A 12732-nucleotide genomic window follows, 5' to 3' on the forward strand; every position below is an offset into this window, starting at 1 on the left:
TTGGAAAGCACCAGATGGCTTATTTTGGATATGTGGGAAAAGAGCATACCCAAGACTCCCCTCCCAGTGGAAAGGGAGTTGTACTCTGGGAATCATACAGCCAGGATTTTTTCTTTTACCAGGAGGAGATGGTGATCAATTAGGAGTACCAATTTATGAGGACCTAAAAAGAAATAAAAGGGAATTGATTGGAGGATTTAAAAAATGGGGACATGAGGAATGCCCTCCTGAACACATATTGGAAACATATGGGCCAGCCACCTGGGCACAAGATGGGAGTTGGGGATATCAAACCCCAATTTATGTGTTAAATCGTAGTACAAGACTCCAAGCAGTTGCAACGATAATAACAAACAGAACTGGTTGGGCATTGGAATTAATATCAAGTCAACAAAGCCAGACAAGAGCTGCAGTGTATCAAAATAGGTTGGCTTTAGACTATTTATTAGCTGAAGAAGGGAGTGTTTGTGGAAAATGTAATGCATCACATTGTTTGAAAATAGATTACTATGGAAATGCCATCTTGGATATAGCCAAGAATATCAGAAAAATAGCCCATGCACCGGTCCAAAATTGTGAACCAATGCTAAAAACTAGCTGGTGGGATAATGTACTGGGGATAGAATGGTGGAAGAAATTTAGCTTCTTCCTTTTATGTGCTACAGCTGGTTTGATATTTCTTCCTTGCTTGATCCCCTGTTTTATTCGGCTAATCACCAGCGTAGTACAAGGCATGCAAGTGGTAACAATGCCAATGGACCCAAAATTGGCTACATCTGGAATGGCACAAAAGATCATGGTGTTAAAGAAAAAAATAATATCGAAGACCCTTTGAAGATGCAAAATTGATTTGTGAAAAAAATGAACAAATAATGGAGGTTAGAAAACAAGAATTTTTGCTCAAGCCAAATTATTTATAAAAAAGAAGGGGGGGTTATTATAGATATATATTATAATATTGGCTTTTTGCAAATATTAAAATGGATGTTGTCTTAGGTTGGAAATAGGTGTGTGCATTCTATTCCTATCTGTGGAGCAGTTATCTTCTGTTAATTGGGCAGTTGCTGATATACATATGCTTGTGTTAAAATGCCTGCTTGGTTGGGATATCATCCAAGGAACATGTGATGAAGACCCCTGCTACTGATATGACTATCAACACTTACCATCAGTAGAAAATATGGACCAAAGCCCATAACTGGCAGTGCTAATAATGGACTAAAACCACAACCAAGAAATATGCATGCTCTAAAAAGGTGGACCCAAGGAGGAGCCATGCTAAACAGTTCTTGGAATGTGTAAACTAGTTTGGGGAAAAGTTTAATATGCATAATTGTTTATGAATATGTAAAAGTCTGATGCAATAGCAAATGGTATATAAAGGGTTCTTCCAAAAGAGCCGGTGTGCACTTGGCTGAATGCCAAGAGGCACCTGGCCTTAAATCTTTGCTTTATTGTCTTTGTCTCCTATTGTCCTTTATTAAACTTTTTAAATCTTTACAGGAAAGTGAACTTTGTTTTTTCACACACCGGGACCTTACCTCACTAAAAGAGGGACTTTTCACCATCTGCTTGTGTGCCTTAGGGGGAAAACCCCGGGATTCCGAGACCACCTTTCCCCCGCCCTGCTCGCAGCCGGGCTGCCCTGCCCCTGCCACTTCTTTGCCACTGCTCTGAGTCTTCACTACACTGTAGCCCCGCACCCTGGCCTGCCGAGACATCCCGTGGTTCCCGCTACAGCTGTGGAGTTTGATATATCTCGTCTATCACCTGGGATTGTTGCTCATTCCTGCCGGCCCAGCTTGCTGCTCCCAAGAGTCCTGCTGGGGCACTGGGATCAGCTGCCCCTGGGGGGTTTATAAAGCAAGCCTCTCTTCCATCCCTTCCCGTCTCGGTCCAGTCCGCCATTACCACGTGGTCTCCGAGCTCGTACCGGAGCGCCCCCTGCAGCCACGAGGAATTATCGCACCTGCTCTGCCCACCGAGAGCCTGCCAGCGCCCCTGCCGGCTGTGACCATCACTACACCAAAGGGGAAAGGGCCTGCGGCCGAGAAGGCTGTTACTGGGTTTGTGGTTCTGTTTGTTGTTGCTACCATAGTTATTGTTGTTTGTTTGCCTTGTTATATATACTAGTAAATAACTTCTGCCCAAGGCGGGGGTTGGAACTAGATGATCTTTAAGGTCCCTTCCAACCCAAACCATTCTATGATTTTATGAAGTAGTGTTTTATGAAAGAAAATGTGACAAGCCTGAACAGTCCCTCTTGGGTCAATCAAAATGTAGTTCAGCTTTTAATGATGTTCTTTAATAAATTCCTTCAGCCATGATGAGGGTGAGTGAAGCAATAGTGGAAGACAGAGGGTTAAAATCGCTTCCCTGGTGTGAAGTGAGCTGTGAGGAGCAGGTCCCAAGAAGCCACCAAGTAAGTAATTCTTTTTTCACACTTAATCTTCCATCTCAGTTTACAGTTAAGCACATAATCCTTCTTGCTTTGATATTTACACCTCACTCTGCATCTTCTCTTTGTTCCACCAAAAACAGAAAAAAAAAAAAGAGTAAGACTGGGCTGAAAGATTCAGATGTGTGTGGACCTTGTAGGTCCCTCTTCTCTTCTTGGAGAAGGTCAACTTCTGGTGTCATGGCAGGGCTTGGGATGGTGTTACATAGATCCAGGTACAGGACTTACTTCCCTGACCCTGTATGACAGTCTAGCTGAATAAATGAATCCCAGCAATTTTTGGTGAGACATCATTTTTGAGAATGCTAAGGAAACTGGGACTTCACTTTACCTGCAGATGTTATAAATATGGTCCTCCTGGGGGTTATAAATGCCTTGGAAATGACTGGAATTTACAAGATAGTGCTGGAAACCAGACACTTCTAATCTGTTTCAAAAATGAGCTGGTCATTTATGAGTGAGCAGCAGGATGTGTCCCCCAGAGAGTCCCCAGAATCCTAGAATCATGGAATGGTTTGGGTTGGAAGGAATTGTAAAGATTCCTGCCAGGGGCAGGGACATCTTCCACTAAACCAGGTTGCTCAAAGCCTCATCCAACCTGGCCTTGGTAGGAGTCGCCATGTAGGATTTATGGGGAGCATTTATTGTGTGTGAAGTCATGTTGCTGCCACAGCAGGGATGGCCCTGAAGCTGTGAGCTCATTTTGCCATTCAAAAGAGCAAATTGAAGTGAACCAAAAGGCAGAATTTCAGCTACATCAACTGGCTTCCACCTGCATCTACATTTGATATACCCCATAATCCTTCCATACTGCCTACTCCTTCAGACAATAGATTCATGTAACTATTTTACAACCAGTATGGACAGAAGTTTGGAGAATTACATATTTTTTTATTGACTGCAAAGTCATTATACAAGTCGATCACCTCAAATATGAGCACGTTAGAAAGAACTTGATATTCCTAAAGCAGACTTTATAAAAGCTTTATTGGATTCTAATTTGTAGTATGGGCTATAAATTGTTCAAGCCGCAGTGCTCATACCAATGTCCCTGACACATTGGGCTGCCCTTGAAGATGTTCTGTTTAATAAAGCAACTAACTCCGCGAGAGATCACTTTCAAGCACTTTATTATGGTTGTATTAAGATGTCCACAGCCAATTGCCTTTGCTTTTAGCACAGAGAAGGGAGATGGGCTCTCTTGGGGATGGTATCTGTCAAATCACAGAGCCTTTACCTCAGCGGGGAAACACACAAGGTATGAGGGGAAAGAGGGCACTACGTCCATCAGAGACGTTTGGGTTGTTTTTTTTTTTTGTCTGTTTTGGGGCTCACCCCGTCTCACTGGAACTTAATTCACAGCACCCCATCGTCCCAGGGCTCACCGAAGCGCTGAGGCGGCGGGGTCGAGGGCGGGGCGTCCCCACACCCCGCAGTCCCCATCCATTCCTGGCGCCGCCCAGGAACCGGCTTTGCCGCCCAATGGCGATTCGGCGAGCGCGGGGCGGGATCACCTCCTCCCCTCTGATCCCCCTATTCCAGCGCTGTCTGTAGGCCTGCTGTGGGGAGGGTTATGGGGCAAAAGGTGTGCTGAGAGCACGGCCCTGGGGCCTGGGTCGTGCTCCTCACGGCATGGCGGCTCCGCGCCGCTAGGCCCTGCCCGGCCTGCTGTGCCTCCCCCGCCATGCCGAGCAGCAGCGCCGCCGCGGCCTCCTGTGCCGCCGAGCTGCCGCGCCTCCCCCCCCCGCTGCCTCTGCTCCAGCAGCACATCTCCAGCCTCGGCTTCCGCGACCACGGCCTGCCCGCCGGAGGCAGCGGAGTGATGGGGGTGGCCCGGCAGCGGGCGGGCTTGGCGCCGCCGCCCGACTCCCTCGGGGAGCCGAGGCTTGACGGAGCGGGGGAGGCGGCGGCGAGGGGCGAGGGAGGTCTGGAGCTGGAGGAAGAGGACGAAGAGGACCACCCGGCTGCGCTGCTGCTGCTCTCCACGTCTTACTCGCTCTCCCAGCCGCTCCCGCTTCTGCCGGCGTTGGGATCCGTCCTGCTCTTGCCTGCTCTCGATGAGCAGGAGGTAGCGGCCGGGGCGCACGATCCTGAGGGCATGATGGCGGCAATGCTGTCCCACGCTTACGGCAGTGGCCTGAGTGGCGGCGGTTCGGTAGGCCTCAGCGGCGAGCAGACGGCGTTGCTCTGTGGAAAGAGCATCAACACCACCGAGTGCGTGCCCGTGCCCAGCTCTGACCATGTGGCTGAGATCGTGGGCCGCCAGGGTGAGTGGAGGACTGGATGGGGTGTGGGGCGGCATGGGCCTGCTGTCCTTCCCCGGGGTTCGTGGCAGACCTCTCCCCGCACGGCCCTGGGGCATGCCCCTTCGAGGTCAGCTGCAGGAGCCCCTTGCCTCGGTAGTAACTTTATGCCCCCTGGGGATGACCTCTCCCTCCCAAACCCCGGCTTCTCCATGGGGTATAGGATGCTGGCACCAGGCCAGCTCTGCTTGAGAAGGCGAGAGCAGGGACTGGATTAGCTCAGACCTTCCATTTTTGTTCATTTGAGCTGTAAAATGCAGTGGATAGCCTGGCAATGTACAGGTAAGTGTTGGCATAGGCTTTGCTCTTCAGTGACACTTGGCTCGTGGTCTTTAGTGAGAAGCTGACTTTCACTGTAGGAACTTAGTATTATGTTTTACAAAGATTTTTGAGTGAAGGGCTTTAATTTGCCTTGGAGAGCAAGGTATGGGCTGACACTGTTCCTACAGCTTTTCATGGTGCTCACTGATTACAAAGACCTGAGGAGTCAATGAGATGGAGAAAGGAGCCATGTTTAGCCCTCCTCTGTGTGAAAGCCCTTGTCTTTCTGTTTGGGTTATGGCTTCCTGTTGATTGCTGTTGCTACACTTGGTGGGTCTCTATTATGTCATTAGGATGAGGTCATATCAGTGATGTCACCTTCATTCTGTCCCTTTCATATGGTCTTGTGGGAGTGGTGCTTGGAGGAGTTAAATGTTTTGCACCATCTTTCTAGTGGTGAAGCTAATTTTAAAAGCCCTTTTTATATATTGGAAGAAGCACTGAGCAGTGTCAAGTGTAGGTGTGGAAACTCAGACAATGAAGTTGCCATTCTCTCTTCCCTTTCTGTGTTATTTTTTATTGTTTTGGGGGTAGTGTGTCTCATTTGCTGATGAGCTTTGATAATGAGCAGTTATGCTGCCTAGTCTCTCTACACCAGTGTGGCTTTGGATTGTTTTTTTCCCTTGAGTATGGAAGAAATGGTAAGATTGGTCTAAACCAATGTGGTACTAAAGAAAGGCCCACCAAGCACCAATGCTTAGGCGAACTTGTTTTCTCTTTCTATGTTTATTTTAAGTTTTTAGCAGTTAAGGGTGGGGTTTTTGCTGTATGTGTCAAAGGAGAATAGAAGGCCGTGCAGCAGAAATTTTCAGGTAGCTTCCTCTGATGCAGACAAGTCTATTCTGTTCAAGCAGAAAATTTCTTTTCCAATAAATGGTGTTTCAATGTCTTAAGACTGTTCATGTGTCACTGGGGATGGTGGGCAGAGGAGAGGGGGGTGGGTGGAAAACAGAACTGAGAACCATGATTGCTACAGTTCTCTAAAGGAGAAATAGAAACTACTGGGCTTCAAGGACTGATTAGACTGCCATGTTTATTCTCCACCAGATCAGGGTTGTTTTCTGTAGTATGTTTTTCCATAGTTTGAGTCACTTAAAGACAAGATAATGGGGTTTGCATAAAAAATAGGATCATTGTTCCTGAGGGTTCATTTGCTGCTTCTGCTTTTATTTTTCATCTGGTGTCATGCTGTTTGGCTTGTGATAAAATATTTAGCCTTGATGGGGAGGGATTTTATAATACCAAGAATTAGGGCTACAAAAGAGGAAGGAGCAGGAGTGGAGGGGGCACTAAAAAAATTGTTACCAAATATACTTGCATGAAAACTTAGTACAAGGAGGCCCTTCAGAATTTTCATTCATGGGAGACTTATGCTTAAAGACTGCCTCATGTAAGTTTTATTAGTTCCACTAAATATTTGTCAAATGTCTTAAGACATACTAGTCCTTGCATCCCCTTTTATGGTACAGAACTGTGCTGGCTCATTGCACAGGTTTGAGGCTCTTGCTTTCTTATCCACTTGCTTTGCATGTGTCTGTGCCCTAGCCCACAAACTGTTGTCAGTTGTAGTGCAGCTTGGTCTGCCTTGAGCAAGGCTGGTCAGAGCTGCATCCTTCACAGATCGTTCTGCTCTCTGTAAAAATGAAGATGCATATTCTCTTCCTAGCAGACATCCTAACCAGCTGGTTACATTATACTTTCCACTAGACCAGGTTGTGCAAAGCCCCATCCAACCTGGCCTTGAACACTTCCAGGGATGGGGCATCCACAGCTGCTCTGGGCAACCTGTTCCAGTACCTCACCACCCTCACAGGAAAGAATTTCTTCCAAATATCTAATTTAAACCTACTCTCAGTTTGGATCCATTCCCTCTTGTTCTGTCACTACATGCTCTTGTAAACAGTCTCTTTCCATCTTTCTTGTAGGCTCCCTTCAGGTACTGGAAGGCCACAATTAGGTCATCCCAAAGCCTTCTCTTTTGCAGGCTCAACAATCCCAATTCTCTTAGCCTTTTCTCATAGAAGAGGTGCTTCATCCCTGTAACCTTGGTGGTCTCCTCTGGACTCCAACAGGTCAATGTCCTTCCTGTGCTGGGGACCCCAGAGCTGTATGTAGCACTTCAGGTGGGGTTTCATGAGAGCAGAGGGACAGAATCACCTCTCTTGCCTTGCTGCCCAGGCTGCTTTTGATGCAGCCCAGGATACAATTGGCTTTCTGGGCTGTAAGTGCACATTGCTGGTTCATGTCCAGCCTCTCATCCACCAGCACCACCAAGTCCTTCTTGGCAGGGCTGCTCTTGATCTCTTCATCCCCCAGTCTGGATTGTCCTGACCCAGATGCAGAACCTTGCACTTGGTCCTGTTGAATCTCATGAGATTCTCATGGGCCCACTTCTCAAGCTTGTCCAGGCCCCTCTGGATGGCATCCCATCCCTCAGGTGTGTCAACAGCACCACTCAGCTTGGTGACATTTGCAAATTTGCTGAGGGTGCACTCAATCCCTTTGTCTATGTCATTAATGAAGATATTAAATAACACTGGTCCCTGTACAGACCCCTGAGGGACACCACTTTTCACTGATGCCCATCGGGACTCTGAGCTGTTGACTGCTACCTTCTGGATGCAACTGTCCAACCAATTTCTTATCCATTTAACAGTCCACTCATCAAATCCATCTCTTTCCAATTTAGAGAGAAGGATGTTGTGTGGGACTGTCACAGGCCTTACAGAAGTCCAGACAGATGACATCTGTAGCCCTTCCCTTGTGCACTGATGTAGTCACTCCATCATAGAAGGCCACTAAGTTGGTCAGGCAGGACTTGCCCTTGGTAAAGCCATGCTGTCTGTCCTGAATCACCTCCTTGTCTTCCATGTGCCTCAGCATAGCTTCTAGGAGGACCTGTTCCATGATCTTCCCAGGATTATCTTGAATGAATTCAGATAAGTTTTATGCCAGACTCCTCTGTGCTGCAGTACTTTAATATCTAATTATGTAAGGGTGATGAGATTGAAATGCTACTTCTGACAGATTTCCACAAAGATTAAGTTTATATTCTTTCTGTTGCTGTCTGAGGTATAAAAAGACCTTGAAAGTCTGCAGCCTAAAAACATCAGCTCTGAAATACCAGGAATGCTGAGTTTGATCTAGGCTTTGCTTGAGGCCTCATTGCTGTGTCTGAGAGCATGTTTTTTGTAAGTCCTAACTGAAAAAGTAATGATAACCAAATTTAATTTTTTTGCACAGTGGAAGAGAATCTCTAGACACTTTATCAGACCAAAGGAGCTTCTGAGTTCTAAGCAAGCTGTAAACAAGCAAAGACCTTATTGGTGCATGCATTTAACATTTTTTCGATTGTGTGTGAGTTTCAGAAATAAATATAGCACTTAAGGCAGTGGTGTTCCCACAGCCCTGCTCTAGGTTGCTGGATTCCAGATTAGAATCATAGAATGGTTTGGGTTGGAAGGGACCTTAAAGATCATCTAGTTCCAACCCTCCCCTGCCGTGGGTGGGGGTGCCTTTCACTAGATCAGGTTGCTCAGGGTCCTATCCAACCTGGCCCTGAACACTTGCAGGAATGGGGCACCCACAACTTCTCTGGACAATTTGTTCCTGTGCTTCACTACCGTTTGAGTAAAGAATTTCTTCCTAACATCTCTAAACCTGCCCTCTTTCAGTTTAAAACCATTGCCCCTTTTCCTGACACTATCTGCTTGTATAAAGAGCCCCTCTCCCTCCTTTTAATAAACCCCCTTTAGCTACTGGAAGGCTGCAATGAGGTCTCTCCGAAGCCTTCTCCTCTCCATGCTGGACAATCCCATGCCTTTCTTCATAGGAGAGAGGTGCACCAATCCTCTGATCATATTTGTGGCCACCTCCGGACCCACTCTAACAGGTCCATATCTTTCTTGTGCTGAGGACCTCAGACCTGGACATGATACTCCAGGTGGGCTCTCAGAAGGGCAGAGTAGAGGGGGAGAATCACCTCCCTTGACCTGCTGGGCACGTCTTTTGCTGCAGCCCAGGGTCTCGTGTGGGCATTTTTGCTGGTAGCTGTGCACAGATGTGGGATGCCACAGCTATAGAAGGTGTGGAGTGCTTGAAATGTACCTTGTGGTTGATAGTTGAAACTGTTAGAAGTTGCTGGGTTACTGTGACAGTAGTTCAATGTGTTGCTGCTGGAAGCATTTACATCACTGGAAAAGGATTAAGACTTTAATGAATAAGTTAAGTGCTCCTTAAAAGTTGTGTATTATTTCTAAAACCTGGCAGGTTTTTGTGCCTTTGTTTTCTTTTTTTTTAATGTTGTTTTTATTAATCTTAAGTGTTCTCAGCCTTTTCTTATTCCCCTTGCCCCTCGAGAAATGAAGTTGACAGACACTTTTTGGGGTAGTGCAATATATTTTTGTGTAGTCTTTGAGGTAGCAAAATCTCAAAGGTGAACAACAAAGGAAAAGATTTTTGTATCCTTTTATTCTTTCAAAGGCATGTGACTGGGAGCCAAGAAAACTAGATTCCATTCCTGGCAGTGTATAGGCTTCCTGTGTGAATTTGAAGTAGCTGTTGAATCCACCCTTTACTAACTTGGCCAGTCATGCTGAGCAGAAAAGCTACTTCCTTTGCTGTCAGCAGCTAAAAATCCTGCATGCACAAACTTGCACTGGTTTAAAAAACTAAAATCAAGTTAGCGAAAGTGCTCTTGAGAAGTGCTAGCAAGAAAGCTGTGTTACTGAGGAGGTGACCTTGTTTGCATGAGAAAAGCTGGAATTAAATAAGCAGGTATCCAGACTTAAAAAGCTTTAGGAGGTTTAACTTAGAAGGTTTTGTTTTAATCTCTAAATCATGTGAAGGACTTGTGAAAGTCTTCTGTGGATCACCTGAAAACTGTTTCCCTTCTGTATAGTTGGTGATGCTAAGTCTTCAGTGCCTCCTGCACTTTGCACTTGAAGTAAGACACATTTAAACACTAAAATCTCTTTTGAATAATGCAAAAAGAGGGGTAGTGTCTAAAGACAAACAGAAGTCCTTTCCAGCATCTTTCAGGTTAAAGTCTGTCCTTTAGACATGCTGCATCCCTGAGTATATTGACTGTCTTCAGATAGTGATTGCTGGAATATATTTAATACATTCCAGTGTTTTGACTTTCCAAGTAATGTGATTTTTCTGAGTGTTTATATCCTCGATAAAATTGACAATAGTGGGTTTTCTCCCTAAAACATCACTAGAGTTGGGAGCTGCTTAACTCTAAAGCAACACTTTTATGCAGATTTAATGATCCTGGACTCTTTTTTGTTCTTTGTTTTTGAATGTGGGCTCTTGAGCAAAATATTACTTTGCTTAAAATAATCCTGAAAATTGAAACAAAACCATTATTTTGATAAGCTGGTAGCTGATAACTATCTAACATAGCTGAACAGCCAAATAAAAGCAATAGCTATCACTCAGGTAGTGGAAAAGTGCTAAAGCAACCCTAGAGCTATATATATTATAATAAAATATAATAATAGTAATATAATCCTGGACCTTATATTAGGATATCTATGTACTGTATTTAGCTACTGAGGGATTAACTACAGTCCTTTCAAAAAATACTGAATATCTGGTTTTATCTCTCAATGTGTTGTGATAATAGTATTACTGAATTATTGACAGTACTTCTATAACCTTGACTGGTTATTAATTACCCGTAAGGAGTAGACAGCATAAGCATACCTAACTAACGTGAATTGCATGTTTGTTGGTTTTTAGGGTTTTTTTAAACTGGATTCTTAAGATTTCTACTTTCATGGATAAGTTTAATTTGTATGACAATTGTCATGTATCTCGGTGCCAACTGATTGCCACAGACAACAAAGACCACAGGTTCAACTAACTTAAGTGAAAAAGGCAATTACACTTCATAATATTTTTTTACATCTTCTATAATAAGCTGGTTATTAAATGTTATATTAAATGGCTTGTTCTAAAGATGGAAATAAAACTTGAAGTATTTGTTAAAAAGCTATTTTTCTAGGTAGTTGAAGTCTTGTAATTTTTAGAGCCTGGAACTTCAGGATCTGAAACATGTGAGCATAATGTGGCCTGGCATAATCTGAAATTACTGCTGTATTTTCAGTGACCTATTGCTCTGATAGCATGTAACAAGTGTGATTTCAGTTATGTTATTTGTCATTTCTGCTATAATGCGGCTTCTGCCGGGGTATCCCTGACGGGCTGCAACGGGGTCTGGATAGCGCAGTCCTGTTCAGCACAGCCTGTCCAAGTTCCCAAGCAGCTCTTCAGCTGCAGGCAACCTTAGCAAGCTCAGCTCTCAGTGATTTCAGCTCTTTAGCGATTATCAGCTCTTTGTGAATTCAGCTCTTTTAGCTTACTAAGTGCTGGGCAGACGCAGGGAGAGAGAGGAGAAGAAATTTGTTATCATTATGGTGGGAGGGAAGGATTAGGGTTTTCTCCCTTATTCCTTTCCTCTGTTCCTTCCCCTCCCCATCTTTTTTTTTTTTTCTTCTCTATAAGCTAAGGGTGGGGGAGTGGGTATAAAGTTGGGGGTTTTGGGTAAGAGCTGAGAAAGGGGAATAATAGGGTTTTTTAGGGGAAAAAGGGTAATAACATATAATTCAGAGAACAATCATGTTTTCAGGCTGTGTCTGGCTTATGGCTTGATGCCGCAGAATGCTGTTCAGCTTTCTGTTTTGTCTGCTGTCGCGTGATGGGACGGTCTTTTCCTCTGTATGTGGACATCTGGCGACATCTTCATCTCCAGGCAGAACTGGTTTGGTTTTGAGGTCTTGTGTTTGACTCAGGGGAATTCTTGTCACTGCTTGTGGAAGTGGTATTTGCAGTGCCTAGGTATGGTTTTATGTTTTTTCCTGGGTACCATCTTGGACCAGATGGTAGTCGAACACACGCATACCCTCTTCCCCAGGAGGCAGAACTGGTTTGGTTTTGAGGTCTTGTGTTTGACTCAGGGGAATTCTTGTCACTGCTTGTGGAAGTGGTATTTGCAGTGCCTAGGTATGGTTTTATGTTTTTTCCTGGGTACCATCTTGGACCAGATGGTAGTCGAACACACGCGTACCCTCTTCCCCAGGTAATCAATTGGAAAGGTCCAGAAATTTGATGTGTTTCTGGGTCCTTCACTAGCACAGGTGGTTTCTCAGTGAGCTTTGCTTGGGTGGTATTTGCAAAGTGGCGAAGCATTGGAGGGTCAAGGCTCTGATATTGTACAGTTCAGGAAGCTGATGACGTAGAGAGCCTTGCAAAGTCTTTCAACTGGAGATGTGATTTTTGTTTCTCTCCATTGCTGATTGAGGACTCTTTTGAGGGTTTGATGTGTCCTTTCTATGATGGATTGTCCTGTGGGGTTTGCAGGGATGCCCATCTTGTGTTCTATTCCCCACTCACCAAAGAACTCTTTTAACTTATGAGAGGTATAGGCAGGTCCATTGTCTGCTTTCATCTCCTTTGGTACTCCCAGGGTAGCAAATGCAAGGAAAAAATGTTTTATGGTGTGCTGCACGATTTCTCCTGGGTGTGCTGATGCAAATACTGCTCCTGAAAACGTATCGACTGATACATGCACATATTTTGACCTTACAAAAGGTGCAAAGTGGCTCACGTCTGTCTGCCACAGCTGGCAGCTGTTTAAACCTCGGG

The 12732-nt window shown here is 45.0% G+C and overlaps 1 protein-coding gene across 1 annotated transcript in view; it reads left to right on the forward strand.

The window, feature by feature from the left end:
- Positions 1-4003: 4003 nt before the first annotated feature.
- LOC121360882 (RNA-binding E3 ubiquitin-protein ligase MEX3C-like) overlaps positions 4004-12732 on the forward strand; it is a 14532-nt gene continuing 5803 nt past the window's right edge. Inside the window, exon 1 of the mRNA XM_041481001.1 lies at positions 4004-4725. Coding sequence (XP_041336935.1) covers positions 4143-4725 — 583 coding nt within the window. The 5' untranslated portion in view covers positions 4004-4142. The remainder of the gene's footprint in view (positions 4726-12732) is intronic.

The sequence above is a fragment of the Pyrgilauda ruficollis genome, unplaced genomic scaffold (genome assembly GCF_017590135.1).
Source record: "Pyrgilauda ruficollis isolate IOZ18807 unplaced genomic scaffold, ASM1759013v1 scaffold546, whole genome shotgun sequence".
NCBI lineage: Eukaryota > Metazoa > Chordata > Aves > Passeriformes > Passeridae > Pyrgilauda > Pyrgilauda ruficollis.